Source organism: Cervus elaphus, chromosome X (genome assembly GCF_910594005.1).
Source record: "Cervus elaphus chromosome X, mCerEla1.1, whole genome shotgun sequence".
Classification (NCBI taxonomy): domain Eukaryota; kingdom Metazoa; phylum Chordata; class Mammalia; order Artiodactyla; family Cervidae; genus Cervus; species Cervus elaphus.
The window spans coordinates 27,483,467-27,508,553 of record NC_057848.1 but is presented as its reverse complement, the minus strand read 5'-3'; the positions used below and the strand labels follow the sequence as shown (position 1 = coordinate 27,508,553).

The window sequence follows — 25,087 nt, the reverse complement described above, 5'->3', positions numbered from 1 at the left end:
ATTTATATGAGGGGGGGTTTTACTGCCTGGGAGGGCCAGGCAGCCCAGGGTGCTCTACCCCCCGGGGCCTGAAGCTGCAGGAACAAGGTGCCCAACAGTGGTTGAGAGCCCAGATTGCCCCTGGAAGTCCAGCGGGTTAAGGGGAACAGGCCAGGTGGAACCACAGTGCAGGACCTGGTGCTGGGTAAAATGACAAGAGTGCCTCTTTGTTTCCAGGTTTTTATTTGCCTTTTATAATTCTGATATTTATGTACATATATATATATACTTCTGTTTTTTGTAAAGGGCTCATTGACAGACCAAGCAAAGGCATTCGGGGCGATGGTGGCTGCTGGGAGAACTGATCTTTCCTTTTTTTTTTTTGTCTGTTTTTCTTTTTTCCTGGGATGGGATCATCAAAGCTAATTGCTAGAAAACCTAGAAACCACCTAGAGACTCAGACATCTGCCTACACACTAGTGGCATATGGGGAAAGGGTGAGAGCACAAACTTGCAAAGTCGCGGTGTATTTACATTTCCAAGGTGGGGGGGGCAGGGCTGGGGGGGATCGCTGAGCAAGGGGCTGAACAAGTTCAGACTGGGGTTGGGGGCATGGGTTGGTAAGGGGTCCTGGGGCCAGGGGAGGAGGTGGGCCTGGGCAGGGACAGCGGAGCCCACTTGGATGTTGTGTGGTGGGCACCGAAGGCAGCGTGTGTCTGGAACTCCTGAAAGCCAGCTGCAGGGTGGGGTGGGCCAAGTTGACACAGGCAGTCGGGGAGGGGGACTCTGGTCTGTTTAGATGGCCCCCTCCATACCCGTGGCCAGCTTGTTCAGTTCCCATCCCAGTTGGAGCAGAGATGGCCGAGAAGATGGGGCAGAAGGCGGGGACACCGACTTTGGTCCCCTGTCCCAGTCTGACTGGCCAACGAGTGGCTGGGGCTGGAGGTGCCAACCCTGGTCCTGGGGAGAGCCCCTCCACAGCTGTGCCTGCCTCCTTGCCCCAACCACAGCCTCACCCTGCCCAAAGGCCGGCAAGGCAGCACCTGAAAGCTCCTGGCATGTGAGTGGCCCCCGAGCTGGAGTGAAAAAGCAGTGTGTGCCCAAGAAGCAGAGCAGCTGGGTTTTGGCAATCAAGTGGGGACCAGGGAGTCAGAAGGGGGCGTTGAGGCAGCGAGATACCCTCCTTGGCCCCCCAACTCACTGGAGAGAAGGACGGGCCTCAGTCCCAGGGTCAGGGACCCAGCACAGGTCTCGGGCTGGGCCATCATGGTGACCTCTGACAGCCCCGCAACCTGGGCGGTGCTCTGCCTGGCCTGGCCAGACCCCGCTACTCCAGGGTCCCGGCGGGGTTGACGGGGGATGCGGCCCCAGAGCTGTCGTTGCCCCCTGCTGCCTCCTTCTCCTTCTTTCCGCTGTACTGGCCGATGAAGGAGCCATCCTCATTGAACTGGACGTCCACGCTGCCTCCGTAGTCAGCCAGGCTGTCATCACTGCCCAGGGGCTTGATGTCTCCGTTGAGTGATGGCTGGCTGCTGCCAAAGGCCTTCTCCTCGTTGTCACTGCAAGGGGAGGGCGGGGACCATGGGAGATGACCCGATGGTACCCAGCAGGAGCAGGCAGCCTCTGGCCTGAGATGGTAGGCCTGGGTTCGACCCCCCTTCTGTGTGTTCTGAGCACACTGGGGACAAGGCCTCACTCTGGACATGTGCAGCTTACATGCCTGCACCCTGGGGGTGTGTGGGCGCCCGTCTCCAGACGGGCTGAGCAAGGGTGCCCATCCAGCCCGTCCCTGGAGACAGGGACAGGGACAGGGAGGCTTGGGAGCTGAGTGTCAGTGTTGTTGGCTGGTCCCTGAACCAGGAACCTGTAGGATCGGGCGGCATGGGGAGTGCACTGGCCTGGCACAAAGCACCCACAGGAGGGTCCCTGCCCCCCGAGTGTGACAGCCCAGCCTTACCTCTCCAGGGACCTGCCATCAACCCCGCAGCACAAAGGAGAGACAAAGAGATGCAGTCACGCACACAAAGCGTGCCGCTGGGCGGCCTGGGGGCATGGGCTCCACCCCCAGCTCACCTGTACTCGCCGAAAGTTTCGTCCTTCATGGGCCGGGCCTCCGAGTCCACCTGGATATCCTCCTTGTCCTTCACTGCAGACACAGAACAGGCCCAGCTGCTCACCCTGCCCCATCACCCAGCCCGGCCCCAGGCACATGGGCCCAGTCCTTCGCACACTCAATGCCGACAACTCCCCTCGGGCCACCTGCCCGCCGCCCCCAGCATGCCCATGCTGTCTTGCCCGGGCTCAGGGACCGAGCGAGGGGGGGGCACGGCCGGGATGTACCCGAGTACTTGCCACCCTTGCTGCGCTTAATGAAGCACAGGATGAGTAAAACAAGAAGCAGGACAACGATGGCGCTGACAAAGCCAATGAACCAGCCCTCGGTGGCAAAGCCAGTGGGAGGCAGTCTCACTCGGCCTGGGGAGGGGAGAGGAGGCAGGAGACTGAGGCCAAGGCCAGGGTTGAATGCGGGGGGCCCCCAGGGGCACTGCAGTTGCAGGACCTGAGCCTGCCCCATCAGTCCCCGGCCTTGGGCAAGGGCCTCCCTCTAAGCCTCTGGCTCTGTCCCCTGCCAACCCCCAACCCTGCCAAGCCCCCATGCCAGGGACCCCCCACGCCAGGGACTTCACAGGAGCAGCTGAGGATGTCTGAGGACTTCAGACAGCTGGAGGGAGGGGTGAGCTGATCGGGGAAGGGAAAGTCGGGGGGCCCTCTGGGGGAACAGGGAGGAAGACCTTCAGTAGAAATGGCTTCCCTGGCAACAGGACCAGTGGAGGATATGAAAAAAAAGGGCTATTTTCAGGGACCCGGTCTTTTCTCCATCACGGGCTTAGGGGCACAGAGGTTCTGGTGGGGCAGTGGGCAGTCCAGGGATGGAGGGAAGCTGACTAGGCCTGCCCGCGGCCCCCGCACCAGTGCCGTTGGTCTTCACTGCCATCTGGTGCAGGAGCACCTGCTCCTTGAGCAGCTGGATCTCATAGTCAGTGTCAGGCTGAAGGTCCCACTGCGTGTAGGAGCTCTGGTTATAGCTGACGTATTGTGGTGGGAGACGAGCCACCAGCTTCTCATCTGTAGGGGGCGAGGGCAATCCGACTGAGCAGGGAGGGCCTGGCAGCACCCTGGGTCCATGCCAGCCCCAGCCCCTCTGGGCCCTGAACCCCCTTTTGAGGCTCACCCCCCAGGGCTTTGAACCAGATCTGGAACCCGAAGTTGCACTGGCCCTCCTTGGGGACCCAGGAGACCACGCTGTAATTCTCGCCAGCCATGGCAGAGATGTTGCCAAAGTCCGGCGTCCCTGGTAATGGAGAGAAGGGTCACAGGACCTGGAGGCTGCCCCAAGGCCTGCCCTCGCCGCCTGCTTGGAGCCCCCGCCAGCTCACCGGATAAGGCCATGGTGCCTCCTTCCCGCACGATCGCCTCCCCCGGGCCCTCCTTCGTGGTGGCCTGCAGCTGGAATCGGTACCGCAAGCGGGGGCTGAGATTGGTCAGGTTGTGTGTCCGCAGCTCAGGGTCCGGAAGGTCAAAGGACAACTGCTCCTTGCTCCCGTCGTTCACTGCGAGGACAGGTGAGCAGTGGGCTTTGGCCCCCAGTGCGGCCCACTCCCCGGCTCCCCCCTCCACCCCCTGGCCGGGCCCACAACACACGTACGAGGTTGGTAGGAGAGCACGTAGCCAGTGAGCACGCCGTTATGGCTGAGCGGAGGCTGCCAGTGCAGCAGGAGGCTGGTGTCCGACTGGCACTCCAGGTGCAACGACTCGGGGTGTCCAGGCACTGCAGGGCACAGAGACCAGTGGCAAGTCCTTGCCCCGGTCACCCCAGGTGGGAAGGGATGGGGGGCGTGGAGGCAGGGGTGCAGGGCACAGAGCTCACCTCCCTCAGGGGTGTTGAAGGTCACCCTACTGGCAGGCCCCAGTCCCCGCCCATTAAAGGCCTGAACCTCCAGCTGGTAGGAGCTGTAGGGCCGCAGGCCTCCCAGGATGGCGCTGGTGGCATTGGCTGGCACCACCACGTGGCCTTTGTGGACATGCCTCTTGCTGTGCTTCCTCTGACTGCCTTCCCACCAGTATGTCACCTGCAGGTGGATAGGAGACCCCAGAAGGACAGAAAGGGTCTGGCAGTGACCCAGGTCGGGGTAGGGTGGGGTGAGAAGCATGTGTTCCTCACGGCCCTCCCAAGGGAGCAGCTGGCAGAAACCCAGCCCCAGTACTGTCACTCCTTTGCCCCACCCGTCACCCCAGGGATTTCTCCAGCCCCCACACGATGGACTCTTACATTGTATCCCCGGAGGTGGCCCTTGACCAGGGCTGGGTCCACAGACTGCCACCTGACCAGCACAGTGCTCGAATTGAGGGCCTCGACGGGTTCCAGCAGAGGGCTTGCCTCGGGGTCTGCAAAGGGCCGGTGACATGGATGAGGCCAGCCCAGGACTCTGACCACCCACAGCGGGAAGATGGATTTGGATGTGATGTGACAGGTGGGCAGTTTAATGAGCAAGGGCATTCACATGGTCTCAGGGTCTCTCCTCAAAGAGAGAGAAAATAGTAACTGTGACAGAGGAACTAGAAAAGATCTCGACTGCATAATCAAACTAAACATTTGGTCATGTTCTAGATTCGAGGCAAGGGAAGAAGCAGGATAAGTGGACGCCATGTGGGAGATCCTGACTTGGACCATGGACTGCAGGAAAGACAGTCCTGGGTCCCACATTGGGGGTATCGGCTGCCATCAAAACAGACAGTTAAGTTATAGATGCCAACTTATGGATGGTCAGTGTCTTTCTGGATTTGCAAGACAGCTCTTCAGTTATGTAAGCAAATAGCCTTACTCTTAGGGAATGCACTATATTAAGAGGTAGGAGCTGGCACTGGGCCGGATCCCTGAGTGGGGGGCGGAGAGTGGGCCAGGGAGGCACATGCGGGCTCCACCCCCCCCGCCGGCCGCATATGGGCAGGATACTCACAGTCCTCCCCAGAGTAGCCGATGGTGATCTGGGGCTCAGGGCCCTTGCCCTGGCTGTTGACGGCCTGGACTTTGATCTCATATGGCACAAAAGTAGATGTATTGGACACCACCAGGAAGGGGTCACTGACTATCTGTTCCTGCCAGGCCCCCTGCATCTTCTGGGGGCGCCACTGCACTCGATACTGAATCTGGGGGGCATTCCAGTCCATCCACCGTAGCGGCTAGAGGGGGAGAGCGAAAAAGAAGCTCCTAAGGTCCCTGGTCCTTAGGACAGCCAGCTTTTTGAGGGGGTAGCAAACCCCTGAGTCCTGATCTGAGGTCCAGGGGTGAGCTTGGCCCAGGGCTCTCACCTTCCAAGTGATGACCATGTTGTTGGTCTCGTTTCCTTCCCCCTTCACGTCCATGGGGTTCTTCTCCGGGGCTGCAAAGTAATGTGGACACATCAATGCTGTGGGCGCCCACTAAGGCCATGAAGGCCGAAGACCAAGAAAGAAATGACCTGTTGTGACCCTAGACGTCAGGAGGCAGCAGCCGCCCCAGGAGAACCCCTGGCAGTAAGGGAGCTTGGGCACTGTCCCTTTTCCTGACTTTCCCTGGCGCTCACCTGCCTCCGGCGTGACCACAGTCTCAGAGGCCGGGCTGGGCTCCCCAGGGCCGTATTTGTTGATGGCAGTGACTCGAAAGGTATAGTGGACATAAGGCGACAGCTTGAGGGTGGTGGAGGTCTGGTTCCCGGGCACCTTGCCCAGGCTGTACCACTTCTCGGGCGCCATCTCCTTGTCCTCAAATTCAATGTCATACTCTACCAAGAAGTGAACCGGTGGTGGAGTCATTGGTGGGTGGCGAGTCGGGGGGGTGTGCAAAGTCTGACTCTCCCAGAGGAAGGGACAGGGAGCCAGGTGGGAGGGCGAACAGAGTACCATACTGCTGTCTTCTTACTCTCAATGGGGGCATTGTGGTCATCAGCCGGGCTCCAAGACAGGCGCACCTGGCTCTGCTTCAGCAGGTGGCGATCAGACAGCTCCAGCTGGGGCACGGGTCCGGGGCTCCCTAGGGGCCACAGGAGTTGGATCTCTGGCCCACTCACAACCAAGCTGGCCCACTTCCCCTGCGACGGATGCCTGGGCTCTCATGTCTCCCTCGCCTCTGCGCCAAGAGGCAGATACCCTCTGGGGACTCACCCACCACCAGCAGCTCTGCCCGGCTCTCCACCATGTCCAGCTTGGTACTGGCCACACAGCTATAGTTGCCCTGGTCGCTGTAGTCCAGGCTGTGGATGACCAGGCGCTCCTCTTCTATGAAGTACCTGGTGGGGGGTGGGGGGTGGGGGCACACTTGTCCTTCCAGTCCCCCCAGGGGACCCACGACTCCCTGCCCCCCCCCACATGCCACTCCTCCCTCCTCCCTCTCCTTCCAGGTCCTCCCGCTCAACACTGGGTCACGCCCCTGCCCCCATGGATGAGGCCAGGAGGTCTGGGCATCCTGCTTTTCCCCCCCTCTGCCCCCCGCATCTGCCAAGGCCAGGTTAGGGCTGGGCCCGCACTTGTCACTGTCCCCCAGCTCCTGCAGGTCGAGAGCATCCCTGCGCCAGGTGGTGCTGTGCTGCAGGGAGGGGTCAAAGGAGGCCCGGCACGTGAACATCACTCGGGAGCCTCTCTTCTCGATTGCACTGCGGGGCCCCTGCATGATCCGAGTGGCATCTGAGGATGAGGATGAGAAGGGGAAGGTCATTCCAGGGTCCCCCAGAGACCCTGACCCTCCCTCAGGGAGGGGCTGCTAGCTACAATCAGCAGCAGCAGGGAGGGGCATCGGACCTTTGACCTGCAGGTTAGCCACAATGGTCATGTTGCTTTGGTCGTTAGCAGCCTGGCAGAAGTAGTGCCCAGTGTCATTGGCCTGGAGGTCTCGGATGCCCAGGGTCCCGTTGGCATAGGGGAAGAAGCGCTCATCCTGCAGCACTGTCTTTCCGTCCTTGTCCAGCCTGGGACAAGCAAGGAAGGCCTCACTCAGACCCCAGTGGGCTGGGACCCCTGGCCCTCCCTGTTTGCCTGGTCTGGAAGATGGCTTCCAGGTGTCCCCCACCCCCTGCCACCAGGGTCAGGGCACGCACCATTGGACACTGGGCACAGGGGCTCCGAAGGCCTTGCACAGAAGGTAGGCGGTGCTGCCCTGGACTGCCATGTATGTCTCATTGTCTGGGGTCAGGATCTTGGCCGGCAGCTCTGAGCGAGGAGCAGTCATGGGAGACAGGGCCGAATTCAGGGCTTGGCGAGCACCCACATGCAGTCAGCAGGCAGATGCAGGGATCACCAGGGCAGCTTCTCCCAGGAGAGCTGGCAGCCTCTGGAAGCTGACAGTGACTCCACCAGGCCCCGTGAGCCCTGCCCATCTTGCTTCCCTGTGCCCGGCTACAGCCCCTGCCAGGCTGAGCCTCTCTTGGCCTCTTGTCTCAGTCTCCCACGTCCTATCAATTATGTGAGGTTCCCCCTCACCCGCTGACAGCCTGCCTCTTCCTGAAAGCTCTCTGGGTCTCCCCAAGCCCACCTTCCCCGAGGCTTGGGGACAGAAGCATCCTGGCCAGGGTGAGCCTCTGCTCAGGGACCAGGCTCAGGGGCTGCTTTTTCGTCTGGAAATACCAGCAAGACCTGCCCCGCTGTTGGCAGGATGGGCGGGAGACGTGGGGAAGGCTCCAGACAGGAGCAGGGCAGCCACTGCACACAGACCAGCTTGTGGCTGAGTTGGCCTGGTGGCCTTGCCCGGGGCAGGGCTACAGGGATGGACCAGGGGGCTCTAAGGCAGATGGCTGACACTCACCCACAACATAGATGTAGGCATTGGCCAGCAGGAGCCCATGGCGGTTGCGGGCCTCACACTGGGTCACCATAGTGTCACTGGGCTGCAGGTTGCTCAGGACCAGGGCTCCATGGTGGATCCGGTACTTCTGGTCCTTGCCCAGCTCTGCGCGGACGGCAGATGGGCCGTGGGCCCGGGGCAGGGAAGTGAGTCACTACCCCCTGGGCCCCCCAGCTTCGCTCCCTATCACTGCTCAAAGCCCTGCTTACCCTCCACAGGGATCCCGTTGATTCTCCAGGTGACCTCCGGTTGGGGCCTGCCCTGCACTTGACATTCCAGGCGGGCAGTCTCCCCTGGCCCGTACAGATGGCTCTGGGGCTTGTGTAGCCAGTATGGTGCAGCTGCCAGGAAGGGGAGAACCGATCTGAGCTCACAGCAGGCGGCCAGCTCCCGGGCCGGCCCTGACTCTGCCCACCCCCACCCCCCGTGACTATGGGCATGGCATTCTGGCTGCCTGAATGCCCGCAGTGGCGCCATACCCTCCACGGTGACGTAGTAGGCGTGGCGGTCACTGCCCAGCGAGTTCTCAGCCAGGCAGCGGTACTCGCCGTCGTCCTCCTCGACCACGTTCAGCAACTGCAGCGTCTTGTTGTGGTTCTGGTAGGTGACCCGGTCGGCTGGCATGGGGCCGCTTGGGCGCAGCCACTTGATGGTGGGCGTGGGGCTGCCCGGGGCCACCGCACACAGAGGCCAAGGGAGACAGCAGAGAGGAGAGAGGACCCGGCCGCTCAGCCCTGCCCCATGGCAGAGGCTCCGCCCACACCCCGCCCCACAAGAGGCTCCACCCCTGCCCCGCCCCACAACAGAGACTCCACCCCTGCCCCGCACCTCCCAGGGGACCCAGACTCACAAGCCCTCAGCGATGCACTCCAAGACTAAGGGCTGCCCCTGCAGGGCCACCAGGTGGCTGCTGGAGTTGGTGGGGAAGAGCAGGCGTGGTTTTCTGTCCATCATGCTGTTGGCTGTGAGGAGACAGAGCGGGCAGCATGGCGCACTCTTCCACCCCCACCCACGATGTTCCCAGGCTGGGTGACTCTGGACACCCCAGGGAGCCCTCCGAGCCTCAGTTTCATCATCGTCTTTTTCTTTTTTTTTAGTTCTACCAGTTTATTGCTACCAGCCTATCTCCCTCCACCCTCATGCACACATACTCAGTCATGTAACCCCATGGACTGCAGCCCGACAGGCTCCTCTGTCCATGGACTTTTCCAGGCAAGAATACTGGAGTGGGTTGCCATTTCCTTCTCTTCGTCTTCTTAAAGAGAGGGCCCCATCTCTGCCCTCACCACCCAGGGAAGGCATGTGGGGCATGCTGTCTTCGAAGAAGACTGATGGGATGCACCATGAGGGTAGGAGAAGAGTAGGGCAGTGTATCAGAGCCTTTGGGACTCACTGGCTTTGACCCGGAGGTCAATGGGTTCCTTTTGAATGATGGTTCGAGTGCCAGGGAAGTGGGCGTGGCAGATGTAGTCTGAGTGGTTGTCTGAGGTGAGCACGTTGGCAAAGTAGAGGTTGCCATTCTGGCCCATGGTCACCCGCTCATCCTGTTTGATGTGCAAGATCTCTGTGGGAGGGAGGGGGGGTGGGGGGAAGGAAGGAGGCAGAGGTCAGAGGTCAGGAGCCCTCCCCTGGGAACATACACCCACTGACCCGTCCCCTGCCCCTGGCGGCAGCCCCTCATGGGCACCCACTGCTGTTCATCCAGTAGATCCGGAGCGGCTCTGCACTGGGGGGCGGGTGGCAAGGGAGAATCACCGACTCCCCTTCCTCGACCTCAACAGGTTTCACTGTCTCCTTTGGCCACTTGGGGGTACCTGGAAGGGACAGAGAGGCTGGCCCCATGGAGTCTCTAGTCTCTTCCTGGTGAAGGCAGGGCAGAGGGAGAGGAGGAGGGCTACCCGAGGGCGCAGGTTGGTGAGGCAGCACATGAGGGAGGCAGAGGACTCTGGATCCTCTCTGGGCTCAAGGCCAAGACCAGCGCAGTGCGCAGATGAGAGGATGGGCCAGAGGCCAGATGGCCATGAAGGGTTAACTCTCTACAACTCTCAGCTCCCACCAGGAGGAAGGGATGAGGGCGGGTGGGGGAAGGCTGAGGTGCAGCGATGGGGGGAGGGGAGCCGTGGTGGGATGCTGGAGTCACAGCCCCTTCCATCATCCTGACACAGAAACCATGGCAACGGTTCCCAAGGTAACTGGAGGGGCAGAGGAAAAGAGATGAGTGCAAGCTCGGGAGGCAGAAAGCTCACAGAGGAGGATGGAATGCTGGGGGGGAAAACCCCAGGGAGAGGGCGACACAGATAAAGACAGAGGCAGACAGCGGTAAGAAGGGAAGCCAGAGGGGTCAGGTGAGAGGTGCACAACGGAGGGGAGAGGAGACACAGTGATGGAGGGGACGTGGGAGGAGATGACCGGAGGGTGGTGGACAGCAGACAGCAACTCAGGGATGGATGGGGTAGAAGCCGAAGCCCAGGCTCAGAAAGGCTCAGTCCTGCCCTCCTTCAGTCAACAAGCCCTCCCAGGGCACCCCCCAGGCAGCAAGCCCCAAGGCCAAGAAGGGCAAAGCACAGAAGAGAGGGAAGGGGGGATGGAGCTGACCAGAAAGAGTGGCAAAAGAACAGGGCGAGGAGGGAAGAGGTGGCTGCGGGCCAGCAGGGTGCCCGGTCCCTTGGCACTCTTAACAACCAGCTGAGAGAGCTCGGCTTTCAGGTTGGAGCCTCACATGTGCTCGGCGGATCGGTTTTGGGGACCCGCTCACATGCCCCAGACCCTCCCCAGTCCCCACAGCGCCTCGCACCCTCAGCCATGAGCTGGATCTCATGGGACATGGCAGTGCCCAGCTTGTTGCTGGCAAAGCAGCGATAGGTGCCCTGGAAGCTCTGGGCGAAGTTGCTGCTGTTGCCCGTGATGCTGAAGGAGCCAGAATGGGGCGCCTGGTTCACGGTCACGCCCAGTTCCTCTCTGGGTTTGAAGAGGATGCCATCCCGAGTCCAGCGAAACCTGTAGGGCAGAAAAAGGCTCAGAGGAGGCCTGAAGCCGGGCAGCTGGGCCAGGGGCTGGGCCAGGGTGACGACCCTGACTGGCGAGGGATGCCCAGGAGGGGGAAGGCCCCGGGGACCACAAGGGCTTGGGGGTCAAGTCAGTGGTCAGCCCCAGGGCTTAGAAGGTGATGGTCACTCACTTCACTTCGGGTTTGCCACTGGCCTCACACTTGAGGCTGACGTCATCTGTGGGGAAGACGACCACACGCCGGGGAGACTGCTCCGTGATGATGGGGGGTTCCATCACTGGGTGGGGAGGGGGGACAGATGTGGTGAGCACTTCAGCCCTCACCCTTGTCCCCTGGGGACGGAAGCCGGGTCTGGAGCCTGACAGGCCACATGGCCATGGGGTTTCGGGGCGGGGAGAAGCAAGTTGAGCCCAAAGCATCTGGGCAAAGGTGGATGGGACCAGAACAGAGACAGGATGGCACCAAAAGTTACAGAGAAAGAAACCAGAAGAGAGAGAAGAAGCCAAACAGAAAGACAAAGCATGTGAAAGAAAGAAAAGAGAGACAGGGGAAGTCAAAGACAGAGGCACCAACCAGGGCAAACCCCTCACGGGGAGAGAGGAGGACCAGAGGGAAGGGTGGACCACCAGAGACAGGTGGAGAGCCAGGGAGGAAACCCACCTGCTGGAGACAGAACAAGGCCGCCCCCCTCAGGTGCCACAGGACCCAAGAACCAGCAAAGACTGCAGCCTGCATGAGGCACAAGGCATACAGGGCCTCCTGGGAAACATTTCCACCCTCCCCCCAACTTACCATGGTGTCCTTCATCTGAGAGATCCATGCAGCAAGGGAGAGAATGAGAGAAAGGCTGACAAGTCTCCCGATGACTTGGGCAGAAAGAAGTACAGAAAACCCTGGGGGAGGGGGAGGCTGGGAGAGGGTGTAAGAAGGGGACACACGCCACGCTACAGCTATGGCAAGGTCAAGACCTCCAGGACACAGCCTGATCGCCAGTCCTGGGCTCGGGCAATGGCCAGGGCCAGTAGGCCTCAGCTCCAGCGGCAGGGAGAAAGAAATCTGTGACTTTAACAAAGACTGCGCTGTGGCCAGATCCTTGCCTCCTCCTGGCAGGGCCTGCAGAACTGACCCCCCGCCCTCCACCCAGGATGCCTCGGGAGCCAGAGAGGCAGACAGCCCGCCTATAGCAGCCAGGGCACACTCCCCTCCTGCTCCAGCTCGTATCCCTCCTAATCCAATTAGCACAGCTCAGTATTTTCAATTACCCGGGACCCAGCCTTCGGAGCCCAGCGGCCCCCTCTCCTCCAAATCCTCCCCAAGGCCCTGCTGAATCTGAGTTTCCAGGGCCTGCCAGTCCGGCACCAGGCTTCAATTTCTCCCCCTCCTTCCTCCCAGCCTGCCGCCAAGCTCCGTGGAGCTGAGGCCGGGGCTTCTGCCCCCAGTGCCACCAGGCTTCAGCAGAGCACTGGCCAGGGTGGCTGACAGCAGTGGGCTGCCTCTGAAAGCTTTTGTTTCTGCAGAAAACCTCAGGGTAGGGGCCCCCAGGAGAGATGATGGGGCTCCCTGGGGACACTGCAGAGAGGGTTCTGTGCTGGGGAGGGGCCAGTGAAGGCAGCCTGAGAGGCAGAGACAGTGAGAGGGACCACAGGATGGGGCAAGCGGGGAAGGAGACAAAGGGGCCTGGAGCGGCCGGGGAGGGAGAGAGCTGGAGGAGAGCTTCCAACTGGGAGGCACTAGGTTGCTTGCCATGTTGCATCAGGGTCAATAACAGGTGCCAGTCAGTGCCCAGGGCCCCCTTAGACCCGCCGTGGGTCTCCGATGCCCCTCCACACACAGGCATAGCAGGGTAAGGCCTGAAGGCTGCTGGGGGGAGATGAAGGGGGAGGCAGACGAGCACATGTGTGGGAATGTGCCAAAATATGAGTCTGGGCACATGTGGGCATGCCCCAGGCAGTGCTGCAGTGACGTTGTGAGCATCTGCCCGTGTGCCTCTATACGGACGTGTCTGGCCAGAGCACCTTGGGAGGCTGTGAGTGCCTGCCTGCATTTACTGTACGACTCTGTGGCCTACCCGCTCCTGTGTTCATGCAGGTGGCTGTGTTCCTTTGTACCTCAGCCTCTCACTTGTGTGTGCCTGTGTGCCCCCGTGTGTCCTCTTGGGGGGGTCTCTGTGCCTGGCTGGATACAGGTGGCTGGTCCGTGTGCTTCTGCAGCTGGGGTAGGGTTTCGGGTGTGACTGCCTGGAGCTCCATGTGTATATCTAGGGAGACAGCCCCAACCTTTCTTCCCATCAGACCCTCCCCACCTCCTGCAAACCCTCAAGGCCCCTCAATGTCAGGGGCCAGTCATGGTCACCTCTCTCAGCCCCTGACCCATTCCTGGCTTGGACAGCCTCCCCCAGCCTCAGCACACAGCTCATCTCTCAGTGATGCTGGCCTCCAACAGGTGCAGGCTCAGAGACAAAGGTGGAAAGGTGAGGGGGAAAGCTACTGGAGCGAACAAGGAACAGATTTAAGATACACAAATCTACCATGTCAACTGTCCCTCACACAAGCCCCAAAGCCGCTTATAGCAGTGTGTTTATATCTCCTTCTCACACTCAGGAGAAAACACCCACAGTAACATACGGTCCACACACAGGTACTCACAGGCCCGTATGACTCACTAGTACAATCCAATGTCAACAGTCAAATACCTACAGAGCTTCACAAATGTGACCAGTAAGAAGCGGTTAGAGTGACTCACAAACTTACCTACACAGGACATCAAAATCACACTCGGGAATATCCCCATTTAGTCAATGTATCACCCTACTTAGTCAATGTATCACACCACACACATCTAAAAATATATCCAGACAAATTACACAGTCTGTCCAGCTCGAAAGCATACACAAATACTCGCGTTCAGTCACAGCCCTGTAGTCACCCTCCCCAGGAACCCCCCTCGAAAGGATTACTCCAACAGCCCCACCTCCAACCCCCCACTAAGCAACTACACATCACATTTTAAGGATCCAGAAGGCTGCTGGATCTTCGCAAGGGGTCTTTTCCTGTCTCAGTTCATGGAAAGAGCTACCAAGGGCCCCAGATAGGATTACTCAAGTCAGAAGCCGGAGTGAGGCTTGGTCTAGCTAGCTGAAGACATTCTCGCGCTTGCCCCATCCTTGGCGGGGTGGGGCCGGCACTGAGGCCCGAGGGGGCGGGTCAGGCGCCAGGCCCGCTGTCCCTGGTGCTGAAACAGCACCCTCCCTCCCGCGTCTCTGGTCCCTGTCCGTGGTACTGATATAGCCCAAGTCTTCTACCCTGTACTTTACAGGGGGGATCCAAAGTCCGGGTACCTCTTGCGCACTCCGGGTCCCCAGGAAGGGAAGGGCGGGGGGTCTGGAACCCAGAGAAAGTGAGGAAGCAGAAAATAAAGAAAAGCCCAGCGCGGCGGAGAAGGGAGGCGCCGCGGCGCCCTCCGATTACTCACATTCCTCGGGGATCTGGATGAGCACGCAAGGGCTGCAGAGGAGGAGAGGCCACAAGTACCGCAGCGCCATGGCCATCTTCCCGGCGGCGCCGGCGGCTCGGCGCGGCAAAGCCGGCCGGGCTCGGCTAAAGCTCAGGCCGGAGGGAAGGGTGGCTGGTGGGTGGCTGCGGGAGGGAGCCGGGGGTGGGGGGAATGCGAGAGGGGAGGAAGGGAAGGGCAAGGTAAGGGAGGAGAGAGAACGGACGGATGTTAGTGACTAACATCTGGGCGAGCCTGGGCTCCTGGCCCCTCCCCCGGCCCCGCCCCCTCCACTCTTCCCTCCCCCTACCCCCCCATTTTGAAGAAGAAAACCTGGAAGAGACCAGCAGAGTCTGGGCCTCCAGTTCGCCTTTCATTCCCTTCCTAATGGCCGTGCCTCCTTCACCAGCTGCCTCTCCGGCACCACCAACTTGTTGCCCCATCCGCTCCCCTGGGCCTGGCACAGGCTTCTCTGTGCCCGTCCTCCTGATGTGTGACTCAAGGGCCCATAAGCAGGGGCCTGTGGGCATGAGTGTGGATGTGGGTGTGCAGTAGCTGTGTGGCTATGTGCATACATGCAGGAGGACATGTCCCTTTTCTCTGGAACCGGGAGGCACTCATGAGTGGGTGTGTGTATGACTGCAGGCACGCAGAAGTATAGGCGTCTGCTCCTGCGCATCTGTGTCTCTGGGGCATGACTCCTGTCTGCTATCTCTGTGTGCACACACAGCATGCATGCACACATATGTAGAGAAGAACCCTTGTCACAGTCTCATTGCTGGTGGTTTCGGAACCAACTGATCCCCGGGTGCTGTTCAGACCTAAAAACCTGGTGGGGGACAGGGAGACTTGGGAAGTGGGAACAGGACAAGAAGAGAAGGGAACCAAGAAGGCTGCATTTCATAGAACAGGTTGAGGAAAAAAGAAGAAAGAATGGGAAAGGAAGCCTGCCCTCAAGGAGTGGCAGGAGAGAGTCGAGGAAAGCACCTCTCAGCTGTCCCTCGGGCTCCTAGGGGGTCAACAGAGGCAACTGTGGCCTCCCCCCTTCCAGATGCTGCAAGCCAGGCTCAGATCAGGGCTCAGGGAAAGCTCTGGGACAGCATTTCTTACATCTAGAGTGTCTTCCAGGCCCACCTTCTGGATTTTTTTTTCTGAGTCTTCAGGGCTCAACTGATAGATGTGTCCACCCCAAGCCCAAGTCTGCCAGCTATATGCACAGGCCACCTCTGCATGCAAGAAGCCCCAGTGACCGAGGGCCCAGTGGAGGGCACTTCTCTGCCAACGATGAGAAAAAGAGACACTCCCAAGAAGAGAGTTGTGACCCCCAAACAGGAAGAGGTGTGAGAAAAAGACAAAAGTAAAAGTGACCGAGAGCTTGGGGGCTGGAGCCTGGATGTCATGCCTGAGCTCACCAAGTCCATCCCAGGCAAACTCCCTCCCAGCCAGGACCTGATCAAAATGGGGACCAGCCTCATCCAGAAGGCTGGAGCAGTGGGTGGGGAGGCCTGGAATGCCATGCCAAGACATTCAGACTCAGTCAATCAGGAGGCAGCCAGAAGCCACAACTTGGTTTTGTAGAAGGTGACCCAAGAAGCATGGTGAATTCAGCAGACTGCCCTGGGACCCGGCAGGCAAAATGGACAGTGGCGAATAGCTGTCAGCCTAGAGCTCTCAGACTCCCAGACCCAAAGCTGGAGGGGGAGGCAGGGAAGGAAGCACCTGGGTGGGTCAACATGGACAGGCTGATGGCCGAGAGAGTGACCAGGAGAGTAAGGAAGTGGCAATGGCTTGGTCACTTCCTGAGGGCAAGAGCCAAACTGGGTCCCAGAAAGGAGGAGGTCCACCAAGTCAACGCAAGCCGGGTGGGCCTCACGCGGCCTTGGCCTCAGCTTCAAGGCCTGTAGGAAGCAGTAGGAGACTCAGATCAGAGGGCAGGCAATCAAACAGCCGCCTTGGGAGCTCTGAGTGCTCTGGTCTTCAGAGGGGGAGGGGAGGGAGACAAGCAAGAATCTTCAACGCCATCCTTCTGGCCTGTGAGGCTGGAGCACTCCCTTTTGCTGGAAAGAGGATGGCTGTTTGTCCCCAGAATGGGGTTTGGCATGTGTACCCTGGTGTATATGCAGGGGATACAGGATAGCCCCAATCCCCATGGGCTCCACTCACTGCCCCATCCTGACACCCCACAGTCTCACATTCAACCTCTTTTAGTCTCCTGGTCTTTGCCACCCAGCTCACCACCTTCCCAGGCCCCCGGAGTCCAGGCAGGAGCCAGAAGTTGGGGACGCCCCTGACAGCTGTGGCTGGGTCTCTGATCTCTCCCCATTCCTCAGGCAATTACAGAGCAAGCAGCTCAGGTTGTCAGTGCAGCAGGCCCCCCACCCCCTATCAGCACCTCCAGGGGCAAAGGAGGCGGGGGAGTGTTCCACAAGCTGGTGTACAGATGGAGCCAAGGCCACGTCTGCAAAGGCGCGGGGGGGGGGGTGGCGCTGGGGGGCAGGCTGGGGAAGACTGAAAGGTGACAGACAGGGCGAGAAAGAGGCAGGAGGGAACAGGAGAGACAGAGCAGGAGGGCTGGGGGGGCAGGGAATGGGAGACAAAGACAGATGCTGGACCACCACAGTAACCCACGTGGAGAAACCCAGAAACAGAGACCCGGGCAGCGGGGAAAGGGAGAGGAGAAGGGCGAGGAGCACAAAGGACGAGACAAAAAGCAAAAAGCAACTGATGAGAAATGGCCGAAAGAGCAAGATGAGTGAGGGGTGTGTATGTGCGTGTGCACTCGAGTGTGTGTGTGAGTGTGTGCCCAGGCGCAAGCCCAGGGGCACATTTTCCACATCCTTGTAGACAGGGGTGTGCCAGGCAAGGGCCAGGGTTGGGGGGGGAGAGGAGATGGACCCGAGTCACAGGAATGGGGCTTCTTGGGTTCGGAAGTCAGGCTGGACGGTGGAGAGACCAACAGAAGGCAGAGACAAACAAAGCCTGCAACAACAGATACAGAGCGGCAGGGCCCTGGCCACTTGTGGCCATAGGATGGGGGGCGGTTACAGATGAAACAAGCTGCTGCTGGCAGACCCTTAGGAAGCAGGTGGGGAGTCCCACAAGGGAGGAGGGACAAGCACTCAGAGGACCTCCCTCCAAGATTTCTGCTGGCATTCAGCGAGCTGCCCCAGGGCAGAGGGGGTGCCCATGCATCCACGGGCCAGCTCAACAGGGGCAGGCAGGGAGGGAGAAAGGGCGTGGCAGGCTCCGAGGTGCAAGAGCCAGCAGGGAGCACCTCAGTGAGACCCTGGAGGAGCCCCACCCCGGCCACAGCCCGAATCCTCAGGCCAATCCTCTCCTCTGGCCTCCATCCTTTAAGTGGGGACAGGGCGGGGTGGTGGGGGGGCACACTTGGGAGGTCGTGAAGCCAGGCTGAGATCTGGGAGGGCTGCTTTTCTCCTTGCACACACTCTGGGAACCTCCTAGCTGGCCTCCTCCCGGCCCCTTCCCATGGACAGAAATTCCCCTGCCACAGGAAGGTGCCCCCGCTGGTCTGTTCCGAGCAGGGGGCAGGGCTGGGGGCTCAGCCTGGGTATATAAGATAGTCCAGAGTGGCAGTGCCAGGGCCATGATCTGGTAGGCCTGAAGGGGCGCTTGGGGCCACCTACATCTGGGCTGTCTGCTCAGCAGGGCTGGTGGGGAATTTTCCAGGCTGTCGGTGGGTATACAAATGGGGTGGGGTGGGTGTCACCTCCACCCCAGGCACTGTGTTTCTTTAAGGCTCCTCCTCACCCTCCCCACCAGGCCGTGGCTGGCGGGTTTCCATGGAGATGGGAGCCAGCTCCCTCCACTGGCAAAGATGGGGGAAGAAGGGAGGAAAGCTTGCCGCAGCCTAATGGGTAATTTAGATACTACAGAAAAGAGGCTCCTGGGTGGGAGCCCCCACAGGTACCGTGGTGGGGGGGTGGGGGGGCGGCCAGAAGTCTTAGAGGAAGCTGCTGAGTCCCAGCCTCGCCCCACCCTCAGGGAGAGCACGCCCTCAGCCCCTACAAGGCTGCGGTCTCCAAGGCAACACCAGCTCACCTGTAATGGACCATTCTCCTTACAGGGTAAGGAAGGGGTGGGGCAGAGGTTAACCCTTTGTGGGAGAGAGGGGAGAGCAGACGGTCTCCACTGAGAAAGGAAGGGGGGTGGAAACCTCCCCAACGGCAGTTGGACATTCCCACCTTTCTTATTTTATTAACTGAATTTGTGGCCAGCACGTCCCACATGCCAGGAACGCTTCTAAATAGCCTTACATGCATCACTCATTGAATCCCGAAAATGACCCTGGGGGGAGCAGTACTATCATTATCTCCATTGTATACATTGAGGTAACTGAGGTTCAGAGAACTGGAGCACCATGCTCACCAGGTATGGGGTTCTAGATGCCATGGAGGCCCCCAAAGCCGCCAAAGACGACTCCAGGGGGATCAGCTTGCCTCTGGGCGTCTCAGGCATCCTTGTGTGTACACCTGCCTGTGTTCACAGAGGGTCAGGGGCCTGGACAGGGATGCGCTCCAAGCCAGCCTGCCCCCTGGGGAAGGGCCTATTTGCTAGGCAGATGGCAGGCAAATGTGGGCAACCGGGAGGGAACTCTTGGGAGCGGGCCATGCGGAAGTAGAAGGTGACCCACATCCCGTCTCAGCACAGAGCAGAAACCACCCTACCCCTCAACCCCTCCCCCCCCACCCAGGACTCTGCACAAGAGAAGGCAGACAGCTCTTGGTTTCTGGCTCCTCTCTTCCTGGCCATGCAGAACCTTGGGATGCTCTGACCTCTTTCTGTAAACCAAAGGCTCCAGGGCCCCTCTCACAAAGACCTGGCTACCTAGAGGGCCCCTCTTTCCAGATTCAGCTTAGGGGTGGCATGGACTCCCTTCCTGGGCAGCAGAGAGGTTCCCAGGATGTGTGGCCAGTTGGGAAAACTGATGCCCACGGCCTAAAAATGGGGCCCCCTCATCCCCTTTAAGCCCTCCCTCTAGGTCTGGAAAGTGGGCTCAGGATAAGGTCGCAAGCCCGCATCCTGAGAAATGAACCTGGCACCAGAGGGGGCTGGGGGCTTTGGGGACCGGGCAAGAGGGGGCGACATATATCTGCTCCAGGACCCCAGAGGAGAGAAGGTGGCAGGCCCTATGGGAGATGAAGGGTGCCCGGACAACGGGAGAGGCAAGAGGGGCCCGGCCCAAGGCCCACCCCGAACTGCGCAGCCCCGCTGGCCCCGGGACACCTGGCCCAAGCGAGAAGGGGCCTCCTGGAAACAGCTCAGACACAGCTGGGCCTCTCTGGTTGCCTCAGGGCTCCCTGTTCCAAAGGGTTAAAGGGCAGAGGGGGCACCGGAAGCCTGGAGATGGACAATGGAGGCTCTGTTGTCCCCTGGGCCTCAGCATTCCTAAGGCATGAATGCAGGCGGCCAGGGGAGGGGCCAGAGGGCACCCCCCATCCCAAGCAGGAAGCCCCCACAGCGCACAGGGAAACACACACACACACACACACACATACACACACGGCCTCTGAAGCCGCCACCAGCATCAGCCCCGCCCCTTCCTAGCACAGGATCCACGCGGCACAGGACAATCTGTGTGCACACACTCTCCCAAGCACAAGGACACACACACGGTTGCACACTTGCAATGAGATGGCTAATGCTCATGCATGCAAACAGGAATATGGGGAAGCCATGCACACACACACACGCACACACACACACACACACACATACAGAAAGCTGCCCTGGTGCAAACCTCCAGACCAGCTGCCTGGCTCTGAACACTTCCGAGGGAAGCCTGGCTCCTGGGACACACCAGAAGGGCAGGAAGGGCCAGGCCTAGGACACCGCAGCCCTCCTGCTCCTCTCAACCCGAGGTTATCCCAGTTGGCCCTACTAGGTTGAGGGCCAGAGGCTGGCAGTGGCTGCCCCGTTGCAGGGGAGAGGGTGGGTCTGCGACCCCCTCCCCCAGCTCTGTGACCTGGGGAGAACATGGCGGGGGGTGGGGACGTAGGCCCAGGCCTCGGGTGGGGGGCACTGGACAAAGAAAAGCTTCTGGAAAGACCAGCAGTCCATCCAGACCCTCCCCCTGCATAGGAACTCACCACCCTCCGGCCCCTCCCGCTCGCAGACCACAGCCTCTAGGAAGCCACAAAGATCCTGTTGATGTCTGGGGAGAAGGTGGGCCAGCCTCTGCTGACTGCCCCCAGTCCTTGGCTGGCGGCCACCAGGCACCCCCCACCCCCGCCCTGGCCACCCTGCAGGTCAGACAAAGCTCCACGGGAGGCCGGGGCCCAACCCAGTGGACGCAGGCTAGGAGGTGGTCACTCTGAGATGGGAGACAGACAAAAGGGGAAATGGGGAGACAAGGGACAAGGGTGTGTGGGGACCAAAGAGAGGGGGACAGTGGCGTGCCCCCCCACAGCGATGGGGCAGGAAGCGAGCAGAGGGAGAAGGAAGCTAACAGGTGGGGGGTGAGGGTATAAGGAGGCAGCTGAGAGCAGGGTAGTGGGGGAGCATCCAGTAATGGCCAGGTCAGAGCTAGCAGGAGGGAGAAAACTGGTGGGGGGTGTAAGGCCCCACCCAGGGACCTCAACCCAGCCTTCCCAATTAGGGGAGGAGGAATAGGGCCAAGCCAGCAGCCCACCTGGGACCCTAGAGCGGGGGTTCAGATCCTTTCTCTCCCTCACGGTCCACATCCCAGGGTGGGGCACAGCTCTGGGGGGGACAGCACTCTGGATGGCCACTGATGCCACGTGGCGGGGGGGCCTGGTGGAAGAGGGAAGTGGGCTCCGTTATTCCATTCTCCCCCAGAACAGACCCCTGCTCAGCCCAGGGCACCCCCTGGGAAGCTGCTCCCACCCACTCCTGTGTCACCCCCAAGAAGGGGTTGGAGAAAGGCTTCCATCACACCTTCGCCCTGGCTCGCCAGGGCAGGCACGGCAAGGCTGCTTGCCCCCTGGACAGAAAGAGTGTCGCAGGAGACATTCTGTCCATCAAGAGGGGCACCAGGGACAGTCTGCCTTGAAAGGGACTTTGCAGAAGAAGGGGTCCACACCCCACGTGACAGCCAAGAATGCCATGATTCAGAGGGGAAAGGGCAGAAGGGCCTGCGTCTCTGGGCCATGCAATGGCGGGTGTGGCACAGGGGCGCCTCCCCAGCTGGCCTCGCCCAAGTGCGTGCCATGGAAGCTACCCACCCTGGCACAGGAAGAGGCTGATGGGGGCACACAGCCTGGGCACATCTGCCCACTGGAGTAGGCCCAGGACAAGGCCCTGCCTCAATTCTTGTCTCCTCTTACCCTGTGGGGAGTCACAAAGGAAAACAGAAAACCCATCTGGAGACAAAGAAGGTGAGGGTCCAGTGTGTCCCTGGCTTTTCCATGGGCAGCCCTGAACCTGGCACAGGCAGGCACCCAGCAGGGCATGCTGCCCTGTGAATGACTGCGCGCCCTGTGGGCCCCGGAGCTCCTGAGCTGGGAGGAGCTCCTGACTGCCCGGTGGCAGGGGGCTGGGCGCTGGGGGAGGAGACTCTTGGGAGTGGTTTGTAACCAAGCAGGGAGACTGAGGCTGGGGTGTGCTGAGCGGGGGTCTCTCTCTGTGATCAGATCCCCAAAGATCCCTAATTTCTTTTGTTCTTTTTTTTTTTTTTTTTGTATATTTCAAGCCTAGCACAATAAGATGTATTACTTTGGGGATCACACACACACACATGAAGAGAAAGAGACACACATGAAAAGAAAGGATGTAGCAAAGACAAACATCAGGTGGAGGGGTGTCGCAACCTCAGCACTGATAAGGGCTTGCCATGTGGCCATAGATTAGCCAAGAGCCCCCCAGGAGAGCTAAGGAGCCCATGGGTGCACCTGTGGGTGTTGCATGGAGGCCCTGTGATTGGCCAGGCTGGGCTGAGCCCCATCACCTGCAGCAAGGCGTTGGTCAGAGGCGAGAGGCCCCCCCACCCCACCCCAGCCACCCCACAGGGGACCAGGAAGGTGGGACTCGGGGGCATTTTATGGGAGGGAAGCGTTACTGGCTTATTCACCCTCAGGGCCACGTGAGTCAGCAGAGATGGCACCGGGTTGCCCAGAAGCCCCTGCTCTCTGGGTGGAGTTAACTGGAAGTAGGGCACCTCCTTGGAAGGGGGTGTCAGGCCCCCCACTTCTTGGGGGGGGGGCGGATGGCCCTGGGCATGCCAACCAAGAGTCTCCCAAAATTTACCCTAGGAAGCGGCAAGAGGAAATGCCATCTCCTCCCATAACTAGACAGCCAGAAGGAAGATGGCCATGAGCACAAGCCCTGCAGTGGGCAGGGCCGAGTCACGACTAGACCAACGCGGCCCCCCCTTCCTGCACCTCCCCTACCTGATGGGCCACAGTCTACATCCATGTGCCCAGTGGCACCCTAGTGGGTGTCCAGGCCCACCTCACTTGGGGTGCCCTCTTTGGGTCCCGAGAGCCTGCAGAACCTGCGGGCTCCAAGGCGGGAGACTCTGGTCTTTGGCACAAGGGGGGAGGGGAACCCTGGGGAGGCCAGGTTGGGGTTTAGAAACCAGGAGAACAAAGCCCCCCTCTCCTACCTTGGGGCAGAGAGCCGGGCAGCGCCCAGCCCAGTTCCCTCCCCTGCCCCCCAACTGCTGGGCGGCCTTGTCCAACCTGCCCCCCAAGCACACGGGGAAGCTTAATATTCCACCAAACAGGATCCTGAACGGGGGAAGGGGGGCAGCCACGCCCAGGGCCACACCCCACGGCGGCTGATGGGGACGCGTGGGTGGGGGTCCCTGGGTCCCATCCCTCTTGCCTTCTCACCCGCGCGCGCACACCCGGCGAGACGTGTCAACTTCGGCCCCCCATCGGCCCGCACCGACCCTGCCCGACTCCTCCCGGAGAGTCGGCATTGGGGGCGCCGCCCAGGTAGTCTTCACCTGTCGGGGATGCTCCTTCCCTGCCCCGCTGCGCTCTGCGGGGCCCGGAGCCGAGCGCCCGGCCAGGGTGGAGCTCTGGCCGCTCCGCCGGTGGTCGCGGGCTGGTCCGGGTGGGGCACCCCGCTCTCGCCCACCCGCCTACCACTCCAACCCCTCCGGGAAGGGCTGGGACAGGAGGCTCGGGGCGCTGCCCGCGCGGCCCCTGCCCGAGGGCTGGCCTGGCCGCCTTACCTGCGCTGTGGCTGCCTCTCGGGCTGCCCGCCCAGCCTCCGCACGCGCCGGCCTCGGACCCGCCGCCCGAGCGAGACTGCGATGCTGATGCTGCGGCGGCCGAGGCGGCGGGGCGGGGGCGGGGCGGGGCGGGCGTGCGCGCGGGGAGGGGGCGGGGAGGGCGGGGGACGTGAGGGCGGGGGGAGTGAGATCACCTCCCCGCCGCCCGCCCCGCCCCGTAGTGCCCCTCGTCCCGGCGGGACCCGGAGACCGAGGCCAGCGCAGGCTGGGGAACCCCGGTGACCCCCCCCTCCGGAGCTCAGTGGCATCCCGGCCGCCGGGTCCCGCCAGACCCGCGCCCGTAGCCCTGGAGTCCCTGGCCTGGCGGCGCCCCGCAGCCGAACATCCACGCCGCAGTGGAGGCCCCGGGCAGGAGTCTCGAGGCTGGGGCGCCCCCCGGATCGTGGTGCCGGGCGGCGGAGAGAGGAATCGGGGGTCGAGGTGGGGGAGAAAGAAATGCCCCCCAGACTCCACCCGGCCTTCGAGGGCGCTGGCGAGCGGCGGAGACCCACGCGCCAAGCGGGCTCGGCCGCGCCCTGGCTGGGGGATGTTTGGATGGCCCCCCGCCCCCCACCTCCAGCAGGATTCCCGAGTTTCTCAGCTCTTCCTGGAACCACTCCTAGGAGCTCTGTTCGCTAGGGCAGGGATCTCAGCTAGTCAGGGAGGCACAACGGGGCGCGCGCTCCTGAGCAGCACAGAGCCCCGGGATGCGGGGCGCGTGGAGGTGGCTGAGAGGGACCCCCGTCGAGCTGCCATTACCCATTCCCAGAACTACCCCCCTCCCCGCCCCGTCCCTTTTCCTGGCGTCTGATTTCTTTGTCCTGGGAAATGGCCTCATCCCGACCTCTCCCGGTGGCCCAGCCCTTCCCTTCCCTGGAAAGTCCCCGGGGACCATCCCCTCCCCAGCGCCCCCAACCAGTGCTGGCGGCCGTGACCTCCGAGGCCAGGAGGAGGGCAGAGCTATTCCGGAGCCAGCCGAGCCCAGCCGCAGGGCAAGGAAGGCCTAGGGCCCAGATGGTAGATTGCGGCCCTGGTGGCCATGGTATTTTTATGGGCATGCCTGTGGCCCAGTGAAGCATACTCAGGCCCTCAGCTGGGCCTCCTGAGACCCTCTGAGTTGTGCAAGGGGCCCCCGTGGGAGGGGGCCTCGATTTGCCATTCCATCCCACAATCCTTGGAAGGGGAATCTTTGAGTGGTCCCATGTGCCCCCAGGGAAGGTTTGGATGCAAGGTCCAGGCGTCTTCAGAATCTTGAGTGAAGCAGGGGGAGGGGGGGGCTGGGGCAGGGAGAACCAAGGGAGCCAGGTGCAGGGTGTGTCCCAGGGCGGCCAGTGGCCCCCCACTCTTCGATTCCAACAGACCCAGGGCAGGAGAGCTGCCTGGGCCTTTGTGCCACCCATCCAGCCCCTTCAGGAGCCGTGAGGAAGCTGGGGCTAGCGGGGGCACCAGGCCGGTAGGCTGGGAGCTGCGCGTGGAGGAAGCTGGGCAGAGGGCGGGCATGGGCGCCCAAGAGGGGGTATTTTCCATGAGGCACTGAGCT

General features: G+C 61.2%; 1 protein-coding gene across 8 annotated transcripts; it reads right to left on the bottom strand.

Moving 5' to 3' along the window:
* Positions 1 to 205: 205 nt before the first annotated feature.
* L1CAM (L1 cell adhesion molecule) lies at positions 206 to 23,647 on the bottom strand. Of its 8 annotated transcripts, none has more exons than XM_043897026.1 (29): positions 23,509 to 23,647; positions 14,331 to 14,494; positions 11,652 to 11,666; positions 11,031 to 11,136; positions 10,647 to 10,849; positions 9,544 to 9,666; positions 9,246 to 9,416; positions 8,703 to 8,814; positions 8,332 to 8,516; positions 8,062 to 8,193; positions 7,814 to 7,957; positions 7,110 to 7,221; positions 6,814 to 6,980; positions 6,543 to 6,699; positions 6,181 to 6,305; positions 5,939 to 6,049; positions 5,604 to 5,801; positions 5,350 to 5,420; positions 4,998 to 5,220; positions 4,310 to 4,425; positions 3,908 to 4,109; positions 3,686 to 3,808; positions 3,417 to 3,590; positions 3,212 to 3,331; positions 2,950 to 3,105; positions 2,320 to 2,454; positions 2,053 to 2,125; positions 1,937 to 1,948; positions 206 to 1,538 (listed from the first exon to the last, which is right to left on the bottom strand). In XM_043897026.1, exons 2-29 carry the CDS (start codon positions 14,404 to 14,406, stop codon positions 1,307 to 1,309), a joined length of 3,774 nt encoding a protein of 1,257 aa, XP_043752961.1. In that variant the 5' UTR covers positions 14,407 to 14,494; positions 23,509 to 23,647; the 3' UTR covers positions 206 to 1,306. The 8 variants fall into 8 exon arrangements, with proteins under 8 accessions (XP_043752961.1, XP_043752963.1, XP_043752962.1 ...); XM_043897028.1 differs by having other exon boundaries at positions 2,332 to 2,454; XM_043897027.1 differs by lacking the exon at positions 1,937 to 1,948.
* Between the last annotated feature and the right edge of the window lie 1,440 nt (positions 23,648 to 25,087).

Coding starts and splice junctions, on each gene's coding strand:
- L1CAM (XM_043897026.1), bottom strand. CDS start 14,406: ATGGCCATGGCGCTGCGGTACTTGTGGCCTCTCCTCCTCTGCAGCCCT. Junction 8,194..8,331: donor CTACTACGTCACCGTGGAGG/GTATGGCGCCAC, acceptor CCTTCCTGGCAG/CTGCACCATACTGGCTACAC. Junction 2,126..2,319: donor CAAGGGTGGCAAGTACTCGG/GTACATCCCGGC, acceptor CTGTGTCTGCAG/TGAAGGACAAGGAGGATATC.